At 42.7% G+C, this 12,781-nt stretch overlaps 1 protein-coding gene across 1 annotated transcript in view; it reads right to left on the bottom strand.

The window, feature by feature from the left end:
• Window positions 1–5,476: 5,476 nt before the first annotated feature.
• Window positions 5,477–12,781, bottom strand: part of CCDC88C (coiled-coil domain containing 88C) — a 95,261-nt gene continuing 87,956 nt past the window's right edge. Inside the window, exons 27-30 of the mRNA XM_068148783.1 lie at window positions 12,413–12,481; window positions 11,300–11,368; window positions 10,229–10,527; window positions 5,477–7,833 (exon numbers count right to left, since the gene is read on the bottom strand). Of these exons, the coding sequence (XP_068004884.1) occupies window positions 6,820–7,833; window positions 10,229–10,527; window positions 11,300–11,368; window positions 12,413–12,481 (1,451 nt within the window). The 3' untranslated portion in view covers window positions 5,477–6,819. The remainder of the gene's footprint in view (window positions 7,834–10,228; window positions 10,528–11,299; window positions 11,369–12,412; window positions 12,482–12,781) is intronic.

Below are 12,781 nucleotides of genomic sequence, written 5' to 3' on the forward strand. Positions count from 1 at the left end.
TGTCACCTGCCCTTGGCACTTTCACGGGAGCAGAATAGTGTTTGTTACAGACCACAGCCTTCATCACACAGCAACTGCATGTTGGGCTGTATTTAAAACCCTAAAAATGAAAAAGACAGTATTTGCAGATTTTATCTCTACAGATTATGGATTAGCTATTAAAGCTGACAAATAGCTTATTCAGTGCAAGTGGCAATTCTTGCTTTTTGCTTGATTTGGTCAAATCATTTTAATGTATGTGATGATTAAGTAGCTCCACTGAATCAAATAGCTGCTGGCTTGTATGTGTCAGAACAAGAAGGAGCAAGTTTCACAAAGAATGGAGCTTAACTGATGCTGTAAATGTCACAGACATGCAGCAAAAAGGAGGTCATCTAGACCGCGACATTCCTCTGAGGCTCAATAAGGAAAGATAGACTACCACCTCCAGAGCTTTAGATTCTTTTCTTAAACTGCCGTTGAGGAAGATTTTGCCTTTCCTCTGCAAATGTCTCCATTGCCTGGATAGGCTTGTTCTTAAAATGCTTTCATTAATAGAAACATCTTAATCTTCCACATTGCCAGTTCATTTTTTTTTCTTGTCTTTTTGTGAGCAGACATGAAAAATGGTCCCTTGCTACATTTCTCAGTATTAATCATTTCAGTGTCTGGGAATTAATCATGCTGTCCCTCTTTTTTTTTTAGACTTAACACCATTTTTCCAGTCTTCTTAATTGATCATGATTTCCTGACATGTTGGTCTCATTTCCTTCTCTAAGCACATTCTAGCAGAGGCCCTTTCTGACAGTGTTGGCTCCATTTAATTCCAAATAACTGATCTATGCTTTGCCAGTAAGTGGCAGCCGTCCCATGCTTGATTTAAACCCTTTCAAGCACTCATTTTTGTGAGGATAGGAGGAAAACAAATAATTTCTCTCTCTTTTACAGTGATAATCAGCACACACATTCCCATTTTGTGTAGCTGAGAACTTGCCACTGCTCCTCCTTCCATTCTGGTACTATCTCTAGAGCACCTTTTGAGGGCACAAAAGTCCCTGGTCTTCCACAACTGCAGCTGACAGTCAAAATATCTGTGTACACAGTTCTCCAGATACTGTTGTTTCCTTAAAACATTACTAAGGAGATATTGCACTAAGAACAACAGACTGGGGTTACCCCATTAGTTCACTTTTTGCTTTTCTTCTCACTTTCAGACTTACAAGTACATTCTCTTTTCCTGATAAACATTGTCTATGGAGCAGCTATAACCTCTTAAATGCATGAAGGGAACATTTATTTTTATTTTAGTTACAAAACTTCACGTGGGTGAAATCTGATCCACTAACATCTTGTTAGTACCTGTCTTCATTCACTGGCCTGATTACGTAAGAAGAAAACAAGCAAGCGTTCACTTAGGACAGGGTGGGAGACCGAAGGGAATTCAAGATCTGCCAAATGGGATGCTGTTACCATTGATATGGCTGGTTAAATAAACAAGGAAAAGGATCTGTGTTCACGAGAGGTGCATGTGGGTAATAGGACTGGGCTTCAGGGATTCAAGATTTTTTTCAATTGAAGAAGCCAAAATAAGCAAGGAAGGAAATTCTGAAACAATGAAAATTATGTGGAGACTCCTCTATTGTTAAAAATATCTAAGACTAAATAGAAACAACACTGCCTCAATATGAAAAAACAAAATAGGGACTTTCTTAAATGTGTCTATCAACCCTTTCTCACAGAACTTTAACCAGCAGAGGTATCTGCTGGTCATAAAGTGTGTTAACAATTGAGTTTAGAAATTGCTGTAAGATCTGCCATTTAAATCCTGCTATAGAAAGTATTCTGTATTCATTGTTTTGAAAGACATCCCAATAACTAATACAAAGGTTTTAAAGTCTGAAAACAAGACTGGCACAAGTGGTGTTCCCCACTCCTCAGTTTTGGGACCAGCCTTGTTTAATATCTTTATCAATGATCTGGATGAGGGAATTGAGTAACCCTCAGTAAATATGCAGATGACACCAAACTGTGTGGGAGTGTTTATCTGCTTAAGGGCAGGAAGGCTCTGCAGAGGGATCTGGACAGGCTGGACTGATGGACTGAGGTCCGTTGGAGTTTTGATGAGGCCAAATGCTGGGTCCTGCACTTGGGTCACAACAACTCCATAAAATGCTACAGGCTTGGTGAAGAGTGACTGGAAAGTTGCCCAGCAGAAAAGGACCCGGGGATGCTGCTTGACAGCCAGAGGAACATGATCCAGCAATGTGCCAAGGTGGCCAGGAAGGCCAACAGTATCCTGGCCAGTATCAGGGATACTGTGGCCAGGAGAAGTAGAGAAGTGATTGTGCCCCTGTACTCAGCACTGGTGAGGCCAGAACTTGCGTAGTGTGTTCAGTTTTGGGCCCCACACTACAAGAAAGACATTGAGATCCTGGAGTGTGTCCAGAGCAGGGCACTGAAGTGGATGAAGGGCCCAGAGAACAGAATTTTCCACTGCTTATTTCAGCAGATTGCAGTTCTAAAAAACAGTTTCCAATATTTCCCTCTACAGACATTTCCCTGATTCTCAGTATTTGCACTTTCACTCACAAATAGCCAAAAGGATCCACAGGAGCATTCTCAAATGGAGTTGGATTGTTTCATCTCTCTACAAGTCTGAGATGCAGCAGCTCTGAAATAGACACATTCATGGATCATGTATTTTATGCACTTACACTTGGAGCTTCTCCCATTACAGAACAGTAAACACTATTTTAACATTCTTCTGAGAAGATTGTTATCCTCTGAACTCAATCAATTGAAATCAGGAAAGGTCTGTTCGTGATCAGATCTCAAGTTTGAGGAACAGCTGAAGAATTCCTAATAGTAAAAATGTTTCCGTGACAGAGTCTCTGTAAGGGACTCAGGCATCAGATTTCTAGATGAGGAGATACTCTGTCAGTGCAGAGCATGCATACACTGAGAAGCAACTTCACAGCAGCCATTTCTTCAAGCTGTAAGGAAAAATTCTCTCTACTTGTAAGTTCCCGTTCACAATGGAGACGGAGGTAAAAAGTTTACAGTAGTAAAATTTTATTCAAATAAAGAGAGAGTCCACAGGACAATTCCTGGTGGGGTCACTCAAATTGCTGGGAGATGCAGCTCCTCTTTTATGCTAAATTCCCAGATGCAAGTTTCCCTCTCCCTTTCTCCATAGGCTAGGGTACTCAGGATTTACAGTCTTTCCTGAAACACCTACTACATGTCCCCCTTCACATGCAACCCCCCCACTACATGTTCATTTAAATTAGGTTCTTCATGACTCTGGGTGGAGAAGTTAATATTTACTAGTCTATGAAGCCTGCGCTCTGGCCTGAAAGTTGAAGAGTTTAGGCTGTGTTCAGTGTCATATGCTCTGACAGACTCCCACTGATTTACCATGATTTGTAAGACAAGGGTATTTTGCAGATGCCCCTTTATTGCTTATGCACATAGATAAGGGGATCTGTCTGGTTCCTCTTCCAACCCCCCTCAACAATTCTTCCTTTGTAAAGACACCAGTCACTTTTAACCCCATCAAAACAAATACCATTGTCTCACAGTGCATGCCATCTCGAACAAAATTTTGTTTCTTTATGCCAAACAGCTTCACTGACTTCACAGTTTGAGCACACTACACTGAGTGGGCGCCAAAGGCAGAGAGTCCCTTGCCTTGCCCAGAAACCTGCGGGTAACTTGTCAGCCTCTGTGGGGTGGGATCCCCTTCAAAAATCTGCCCTCGAATAGAAAACACGATCTAGAGAATTCATGATCCATTTCTACAACCTGAGGCACTCCAACACTGAAACATTACTTGAAGCCTCACGTCCAGCACTGTTCACGGCACTACTTAGCACACCCCACCAGCAGTCCCAGGGAGCACGTGCTCCCCACCATATCCGGAAATAGCAACATCCTGCGGCCCGCCGCCATGCAGAGCTGGGAAAAGCACACACGCTAGGGCCTAGGGGTCCGACAGAGCTGCACCTTCTTCCCGGTGCACAGCTACCGGCGCACAGCCGCAGCCAGCGTCTCGCCAGCCTGCTGCTGGCACTGCAGGCGGCCCCCTCCCCCCGCCCTACACGGCACGGCAGACCGCAGTAGCCTTTGAACTCAGGCAAATCGAAACGGACCGTTTGGTCGCAGTTCCTCTTCTTCTAAGGAATTGAGAAGCCTGAAATGGTCTGGTAGTTAGCTCTTGCCCCCTCCACTTCTCCCTCACAGAAAAACCTACTCTGGCAGCTCATGCAAGCCAGTACCTCACAGGAATGCTACTGGCCCAGCTCCAGCAGCATAAAGGCAGGAGCATTTGCTGATTACTGTCCCTGAAGGCAATTGCCTTCTCTCACATGTTAGTTTTGACACACCAAAATGCCCGTTTATCCTTCTGATGACTGCTCTGGGCATCCTAGAAAGGCAGAGAGCAGCAGCACCTTAGTTGCAGGCAACTCTTGTTCTCCCACCCACCCCATTTCTCACTTGATGCTCCAGCACACAGGAGAGAATGGTGACTTGAGAGCCACCACATGTGTCAAAGAAGAGTTGAAAACAATTAGTGAATTAAGTAGACTGCACCTGCCACGACAGGAGAGGCACCTATACCAAAATTTTCCTCAATGTCCTCGTCAGAAAGCACTGTGTGCTTCAACAGTTGCTCCATGTACAATGCCTGCACTTAACATTATCCCGCACCTGAAAGGCACTACGTAAGTATGAAGTACATTTTTACTCAAACTCACTAGGAATTGATAGTAAATAATTGTAGGTTACTCAGAAAATGACAAGTAAAAGTAACTGGACAGGCATTCACAGCAAAAGCATATCTACAGTAATTTTAACTCCCAATCGTTTCCTTGGCAGTCAAACCTGCAGAAAAGTCAAGCATAGGACTCCAAAAAGGAGCTGAAACAAGGGAGAAGTCTCTTACCTTTACTTACCTAGCCAAGGATGAACATTGAGAGGGAATTTCTGGAAGAATTTTCACTTACCAAAACCATGGGGTAGGTTCTAAAATTGCTGTATTGCACACAATTTTCAAACTTTTCAAAACTATGGTTTGCAATTAAAGTAGCAGAGAAACCAGAGAAACCATTCTCTTCATGTTCAAAGACCAGCAATTTCTCACTTTTGTAAGGCATCCTGAGAGTTAAGCACATAATAGATTGTATAATAAGATGGTCAAAACTGACAGCATTCCTGTAGGAAATGGCCAGAAAAGCATAAAAATCTAATGGTTTGATGCTACAGTCAGCTGGAAGTGACTTCACTTGCATGATCAATCCTCCTACAGTCTTTGGTAAAAAGGTTACAATTAAATGGGAAGCTTTCTGATGCCCCTTGTGGTGCCCACAGTGATGCAAATCTATACCGAGGCTTACACAAAGCCATGACAGATGATCTTCTACATCCAGCACCATGAATCATGGGTTGGGTTCTCCCCCCACGGGAGGGGGGTGGGTGGGAAAAAGTTCACCATCCATCCATTTTATTGGAATCTTTATTATAAACAATTTTGTCGTTTCCAGAAGGAGATTACTACATACTAGATAACAAAACATCCTCAGCTGAATCGGTTACAGCTTTTACTAGATTAGATCAGAACTAGCAAAACAAGTTTTATGTTGGTGGGGTTTCTTTTGGTAGGCTTTTTTTTTTTTCCCCTCTTTTGAAGGATTTAGTCTATTGCAAGAAAAACAGCTTTACAAATAGGAAATAGAATTAAAGGTACACATTTGATCATATATACATAAGGAGCTGATGACACTGGACAGAAACATACAAGGAATTTCTTTGCACATAAATAGATTTTTTTTAAAGTATCTTTCTTTCACATGTATACAAAAGTATTTTGCTTTCTATATTGGGTAAAGTTCTTGAAGACATAAACAAGGACTTCTAAGAGACAAAATCCCACCTATCACTTAGGATGTGGGCTGTTGTGCACGCAAGGCTGTAATTATACAATTTACACCGCACTCCTATACAGTACTTGAACTTCTTATATACACACACATACGAGACAATTTTGTACATGAGATGCCACCTTTGCAAATTAAATGGCATCTACCCTGAAAACTCCAGTGTTTGCATAAAAGATAAAACAAGTTCCAAAAGGCAACGCCACTTGGCTTGTGGAGTCAAGGATCCGCTGAACTGCAGCTGTAGCGAAGACGGTGTGGTAATGATGCTGGCTTCTCTATATAGACAGCCCCAGCATGGAAGGTAAAGATGTAACCCTTGAAGTCTACATGTTATCTCTATAAAATGTGGCTCTGGCAATAACAATTGATTTTAACTGATCCATGGCTAAAGACACACACTTTTGATCTTCAGGTTTCTCTTTAGGCTATGCAAGCCAAGTGGCTGGTTCTGTCTTTGGGGAAGATGTTTGGCTTTTACATGACCTTTTTTCATATGGTTAAGTTACTTTATCAGTGGTGGGGGGCTCAGTTCAGCATACACACAATCTGTGAAACTTCTTTAATGCAGGTAGAAGGGGTGCACAGTGCAGCAATGACAGAGGGCTCTGCTAATCTTCTCCTGGAGTAGGGAATGCTCAGCACCTGAACAAATTGGGTGCAAGCCTGTTGTGAGATTAGGTCAGGCTTCCACTTTGTTTTAGGCACAGTAGTGTCAAAAAAAGGGATGGAGTTTTGCTTCTTGTTTTAATTAATCATGCTTTTTGCACCTAGAAAACAGTACCCAGAGAACACTCAGAATATCATGCAGATGATGCCACTTTAGACCTGGCACAGTGTCTAGCCAAATGCTCCCTGGACATCAGCAATGTCAAACACACATACTACTTGCTGTGCTTATAGGCTACACACACCCATACTCATACCAAACTGTCTGCTGATCCCCCTGTGGGTCTGAAGACCCGGGAGTGCTGCTGGAGCTGCTTCCTCTCATGGGCTCCTCTATAGCCCCAGCACCGACTTCTGGCAGCTTACCCTGGCACTTGGTAAGTAGAGCATCACCAGGGCCTTGCCCTAGAGAAGTATTTCCCTCGGTGCTGCTGGACACAGCTCTGACAGGGGCCACTGTGGCCACCTCTCCAGTATGAAGGGCTGGTTTGGGTTTGACTTTAGAGTGAGTGTGTGATGCAGGTGAGTAGTGTTGCCCAGGGCTCACATGCTCCTGTTGTTGCACATTCAGATTGCTGGTAGATGCAGTGGGTGAGGCAGAGAACTGATGGAAGGAGAGTGGCCTCTCATCCTTCGGTGGGGCCAGGGAAAGGCGCCTGGCATCAAGCTGCCGACAACGGGAATCAATGCCTTGGAAGGAACCTGCCACCTTCGCAGACTGTGGCCTCTCTCTTAAGGTTGTCTGTGAGCTCATTGGCACAGAAGCCTTAGAGGTCTGACTGACAGCATCCTTTCCCCCACACAGGTCTGCTGCTGGCTTCTGGGAGCTCTCCTGCCTGCATGACTCCGGGCCAGCAGCTCTAAGGAGATCAGCAGAAGCCAAGCTAAATGCCCTGCTCAGTGATGTGCTCCTCTTGCTCATGGTTCCAGGCTGCTGAGGCTGTGCCACCTGCCGCATCCCACTGGCAGGCTGGTGCTGTGGTGTGTGAGGAAGCTTAAGGGACCCTTGTGAGTTTGCCAGAGGCTCAGGTTCAACTTGTCTGAGGTTTGGCTTCATGTAATTTCCAGGCTTAGCCATTCTTCCTTCCTCATTGGTGACAGTCATCTTAACAGTTGGAGCAACAATATTCATAGGCATCTTCGCAGCCTCCTTTCTGCATGGCTGAACCAGCAGGTTCCCAGTAGCTGAAGGCTCATTTACTTTCCTAAAATAATCGCTGAGCAAGTCATCTCTGTTACTGGAGGTGTCCTGGTATGAAAAAACATGCACATGCTACATTAATGACAATTTTTTTTGTTTAAAGAACAATGCAGAGCTTAGTTTTTTTTTTTCAGACAACCTCCCTTCCCACTTAATTCAACTCAAATACAACCACAGATTTTGTATTGAAATTGGGCAACAAACGACAAATATATATGATGGGTATAAATCCTCATCAAGGAGTAACATAATAATTAGATCATGATAGCCTTGTTTGCAAGATTGTCTTAAATTTTACACATTCCATCTCACTTGCAACCTGGGCAAGAACTCTTCTGCTTCCTTTCACATCAGTCACTGTCACTGTAACATCAATATCACATTACTGACATCCATTGGTATCAGCAGGTATCAATGATTGCCTGCCATCTTCTGGAAAAAGTTCACCTGGGTAATACTCTTGTGTTAATTTCAGGGATGAGAATATCTTGGGGAGATGTGCTAGCATTACAGGAAAGGTTTGTTTCTTCTCCATGGATTCCTCTCACCTCTCCCAGTCAACACACTACATGCCTTAAAGGCAGTGTGTGCAATGTAGTGAAATGTACTCCAAAAATCATTACAAAAATGGAGAAATTAATTGCTTCCCTACAATTCACTTGAAAATTTCAAGTCAGAGAATTAATCTGGCAGTAAAAGAAAATATACACTGATTCTTTCATGAGGAATAGTGCATGGAATCCAAAACCAGTGATGCTTGGTAAACAGTCATTGGACTATTAGCACGAAGAGTGCTCAAAATAGTCAAGAGACATCATCTTTGCAAGAAACCTTGCTGAAACAAGCTCACAGAGTGCATTTCTTTACTCTTCTCTAGGCACTATATGTTAACACTTAATACATTCACTTTACTAGTGTTCCAGCTGTTTCTTCCAGTAATAAAACTCATGCTACAAGTGAACACCATCAATGGTAACAGTGCAGTGGGAAGATTTCTATGCTCAACTAAATGCTAAAGAGTTTGGGTTATTTTTAGCTTCACTTCAAACTTCTGCTGTGCACACTAAGGTTACAGAATGACTTCTCCTCCGAACCACGCATGTTTCTGAACAAGCACTGGAAACACTTCATGAGCAATTAATACAAGTGATCTGGCAGCCTTTAAAATAATAGCTAAGAGTTACAGTATGCTTCTAGTTATTAATATGCTAGCAGAAGTTGGAAGATGTTGTCTTCACAGCAAGAACAATAGACACCCTGGAGATACAGACTGAAGCAGATCTCCTGCTTCTCCTGCCTGTCCTGCGCCTCATGTTGTCAGGACATGAATGACCAAGGACCAGTTTGAGTGACTGCAAAGGTTCCTCACAGAGGGAAAGACATAGGGAGTAACAAGAGGGATGCAGCACATCAGCTTCTAACAGAAACTGGTGACATTGAATCATTTTGCTCTCATTTAAACTGCACTGACAATGAAAAGGAATGAGGATGACAGAGTAAGTGAAAACCGAAACGTGGTCAGGTAGTTACAGACAAAATAGTAAAGATGAAATTTTAAACATCTCTAAAAGCTATGCATAGTATTTAGGGTAACAAGGGAATAGGAGGTGTGTTTAAATATTGCTCTAAAACCCAAGGACCAGAATTTACTGATGCCATTAAGTGGTGCAGCTCTGTTGATTTCAATACTGTTACCAAGGCATTCATGAAAACAGAAACATCTGTTCACTTACACTATCAGTGACTTGTTCTTAACAGATTAACATGCTCAGCACTGAACCACCTCACTGCTGTATAGGATGTCTGAGCAGTAAAAGGCAAATGCCATCTAGAAAACAAACATTTCATTTCTGACAAAGCAGTTTGTTCTGCAGCATATTCTTGCAGTCATTAAACCAACAGAACAGTGCCAGTCAGCACACGAACATGCAGCATGGCAAAAGCATCAAGGACTTCATTGATAAGAAAAATATTCTCTCAAATGGTTTTTCCAGATTAGGAGATGGTTTTAACAACTTAGTGTTTTGCACTTCAATTGAAAAGTACTGTCAGATTTAATTTCTAATTACACATTTGGCAGCTGATAATTACACAGACAACATTGGTTCCCAAGGAAGAATACCTGGCGATACAACACAAAATCCTAGACAACAAGCTAATACTAAAAGCCCCAGCAGTTCAATACATTGTGTTTGCAATGAATTATCTGCCTGACTTGTCATAGATTATACACCAAAATAAATTAGCAGAGTACTGTATAGAAGTTAACCTTGCTTTAGTTGTGCAAACTGTTTCATTTACTTTTGAAGGTCCCATAATTCTTCAAGTTTCAGACATATGAACAAGGATCTTCTCCTTCCTTGTTTCCCTATGCCCTCATTACCCCGGATCAGCTTTGAGCAGTTTTTTTGACATCTGAGATGGGCTATCTCTATTTACTTACATTTTGTGGGGACAGCCTGTTGCTCTCTTCCAAGAACTGTTGCAAAGTTACTATCTCACTGCCAGGTGAGGCAGACCGTTGTCTGTCTGTGTAAGACTGGGATGAAACACTTTTCTGAGGTGTATCATAGGAGACCAAACCATTCCTGTGGGAGGACGACTCATGCCTACTGCTAGGGCTTAAGACAGAAGTGAAGTGCAATAGATAGGTGTCTCGGAGCAAGGCTGGTGCCTCTCTGCTTGGCATCGTATCCTCACTGCTGAGACTTTCAGTTCTACCATGGATATGATCTAAGGAACCTGAAGAGAAACATAAGTATCATTAAAGACATGGCTCTTCCTCCCTCATTTCAGTAGATTTCTGACCGAAGTAGGAACTTTATCAAGGGCCAATTCCACATAGACTAGGTGGCTTTTTTTACCTTACTTTCATCTCTCACACAACTCAGGGCAGTCAGAACTTTGAAAAATCTGGACCAATAAATGTCTTTACAGTGCACAGTTTGAAACCCCTGTGTTAAAAAAGCTCAACTACTTGTGCAAAGAATAGGAATAACACACGACAGTAAGAGGACCTCTTCACCACCTCTGTGCCACTACAAGATCTCCCAGTTTTGGCTGTGTGTGATCTGAGAACCCAAACCTGGCAGTGGGAAAGCACAAAGCGGATTATTCCACAGTGCCAGGTCTCCTGGCATCCTTGAAGGAGGCATAATTCCAGCAAAACCAAATCTCTAGAGCGCATACACAAGCTGTGTACAGAGTAAGAACAGCAGAGATTTGTTGTAAAAGGAGTCTAAGAGTGGCCTGATACTTCCCACGATATGATGCCAGTCAGACTGAGACAAAACTAGACTGCCTGCCTTAGAAGCCACCCCTTGCCAGAATCAATCTTAGAAAAAGACTTCTTGCCAACAGTTTTGATTCCCAAGACAGTCATGTCCAGATTGCATAATTGTTACAATTTCAAAACAACAGTCCTGGAACTTAATTGAAGGGAAAATGGCATTTTGAACACAGTTTCATGGAATTTCACTTCCTGTTTGTCAGAACTCAGCTGTAAATGCTTTACCTTTCAAATTGAGAGGGGAACTACTGCTGGAAGCATTTCTACTGCTCTCCAAACTGTTTGGCCTGGACACTGAAAAACACAAAACAAGCATTGAACAAACAGTTCTTATGTTCCCTCTGATTCTCTAAAAGACTTGGCTGCAGTCTGCCTTCTGAAAATACGACCTGTGCAACTAAGTCACTTTGAAAACATTAACAACTATGTTATATACACAGGATGCAAAAGTCTGGGCAGAGTAGAAATCACTTTAATTTTTCAATTCAAGCTGCTCAGGATCCATCTTGTTTTTCTCACTTATGTTTGACACACAAGAAGTATGTTCTGGGTGCTGCTTTTACACCAACTGTAAACAAAGTAATGCAAATACTGAAGAATTTCAAAACTAAGTTGCAGTCTCAGTTTGCTTCTTTGGAAAGAGCTGGTAACCAGCCTGCTAATCACATCTTCCACAAAACTCTAAGCAGGCAGTGCTGGACTGGTGTCCTGCTGTGCATCCACACCTTTTTTTGTATTGCTGATTCATTCCCTTAAGGAAGGAATTGAACATTGCTCAGAAAAATGCTGGGACAAGGCAACACTGTCTTTTAAATGCTGTCTTCTGAAAAAGTCCCTTAAAAGCTTCTCAACAGAAAAATACAAGTACTTAGCCCCACATTCCAAAACCATATTCTTACTGCACTTGTCACAGAAGAGACCTCAAAGATCATCCAGTCCAACTTTCGACCCAGTACTGAAGGGTCCACACTAAACTATGTCCGTAAGTGCCAGGTCCACATTCCCAGGGAAGGTGACACCATCACTGCCCTGGGCAGACCATTCCAAAATTTGAGAACCATTTCAGTGAAGAAATATTTCATAATATCCAACCTAATCCCCCGCCCTGCTGCAGCTTGAACCATTTCCTCTAGCCCTGTCACTTGTCATCAAGGAAAAGAGGCTGGCCCCCTCCTTGCCCAACCTCCTTCCAGGTAGCTGTAGAGTTATAGGGTCTCCCCTCAGCCTCCTCTCCTCTGGATTGAATAACCCCAGTTCCCTCTGACACTCGAGGACAGTTCACATGGATACAATACAGCAAGTCAAGGTAAAGGTTTAGAGCACATGCCACGATCTTACCATGCTGTCTGGTGTTTGCAAACTCTACCTCAGGGGACTGTTCACATAGATTATCTTCTGAATTGTAACCTGGAAAGAACAAAAGACTTAGAAGCCAATATTACACACAGGAAGGTCAATCCTTCAGGTCAGTCTCCAACACATTTTAGCAGTGTAAAAGACTGAGGGGATCAAGGGGCTTTTATAGATGGGGAGAGCAGCCACTTTCTAACCACAGCTGTGAACCACTGAACAGAGAACCATGGGAGAGCTGACATCCAAGTTGATAACATTGAGAGAGTAAGGAAACACTCTATCTAATCAATTCAACTACTGAGCAGATAAAGTCGTAATGAAAACACTAGTGCTCTGATCTTGTACTTCAGTGAT

This window comes from Melanerpes formicivorus, unplaced genomic scaffold (genome assembly GCF_026170545.1).
Source record: "Melanerpes formicivorus ecotype bairdi unplaced genomic scaffold, bMelFor1.0.p_v2 SCAF_17, whole genome shotgun sequence".
Lineage (NCBI taxonomy): Eukaryota > Metazoa > Chordata > Aves > Piciformes > Picidae > Melanerpes > Melanerpes formicivorus.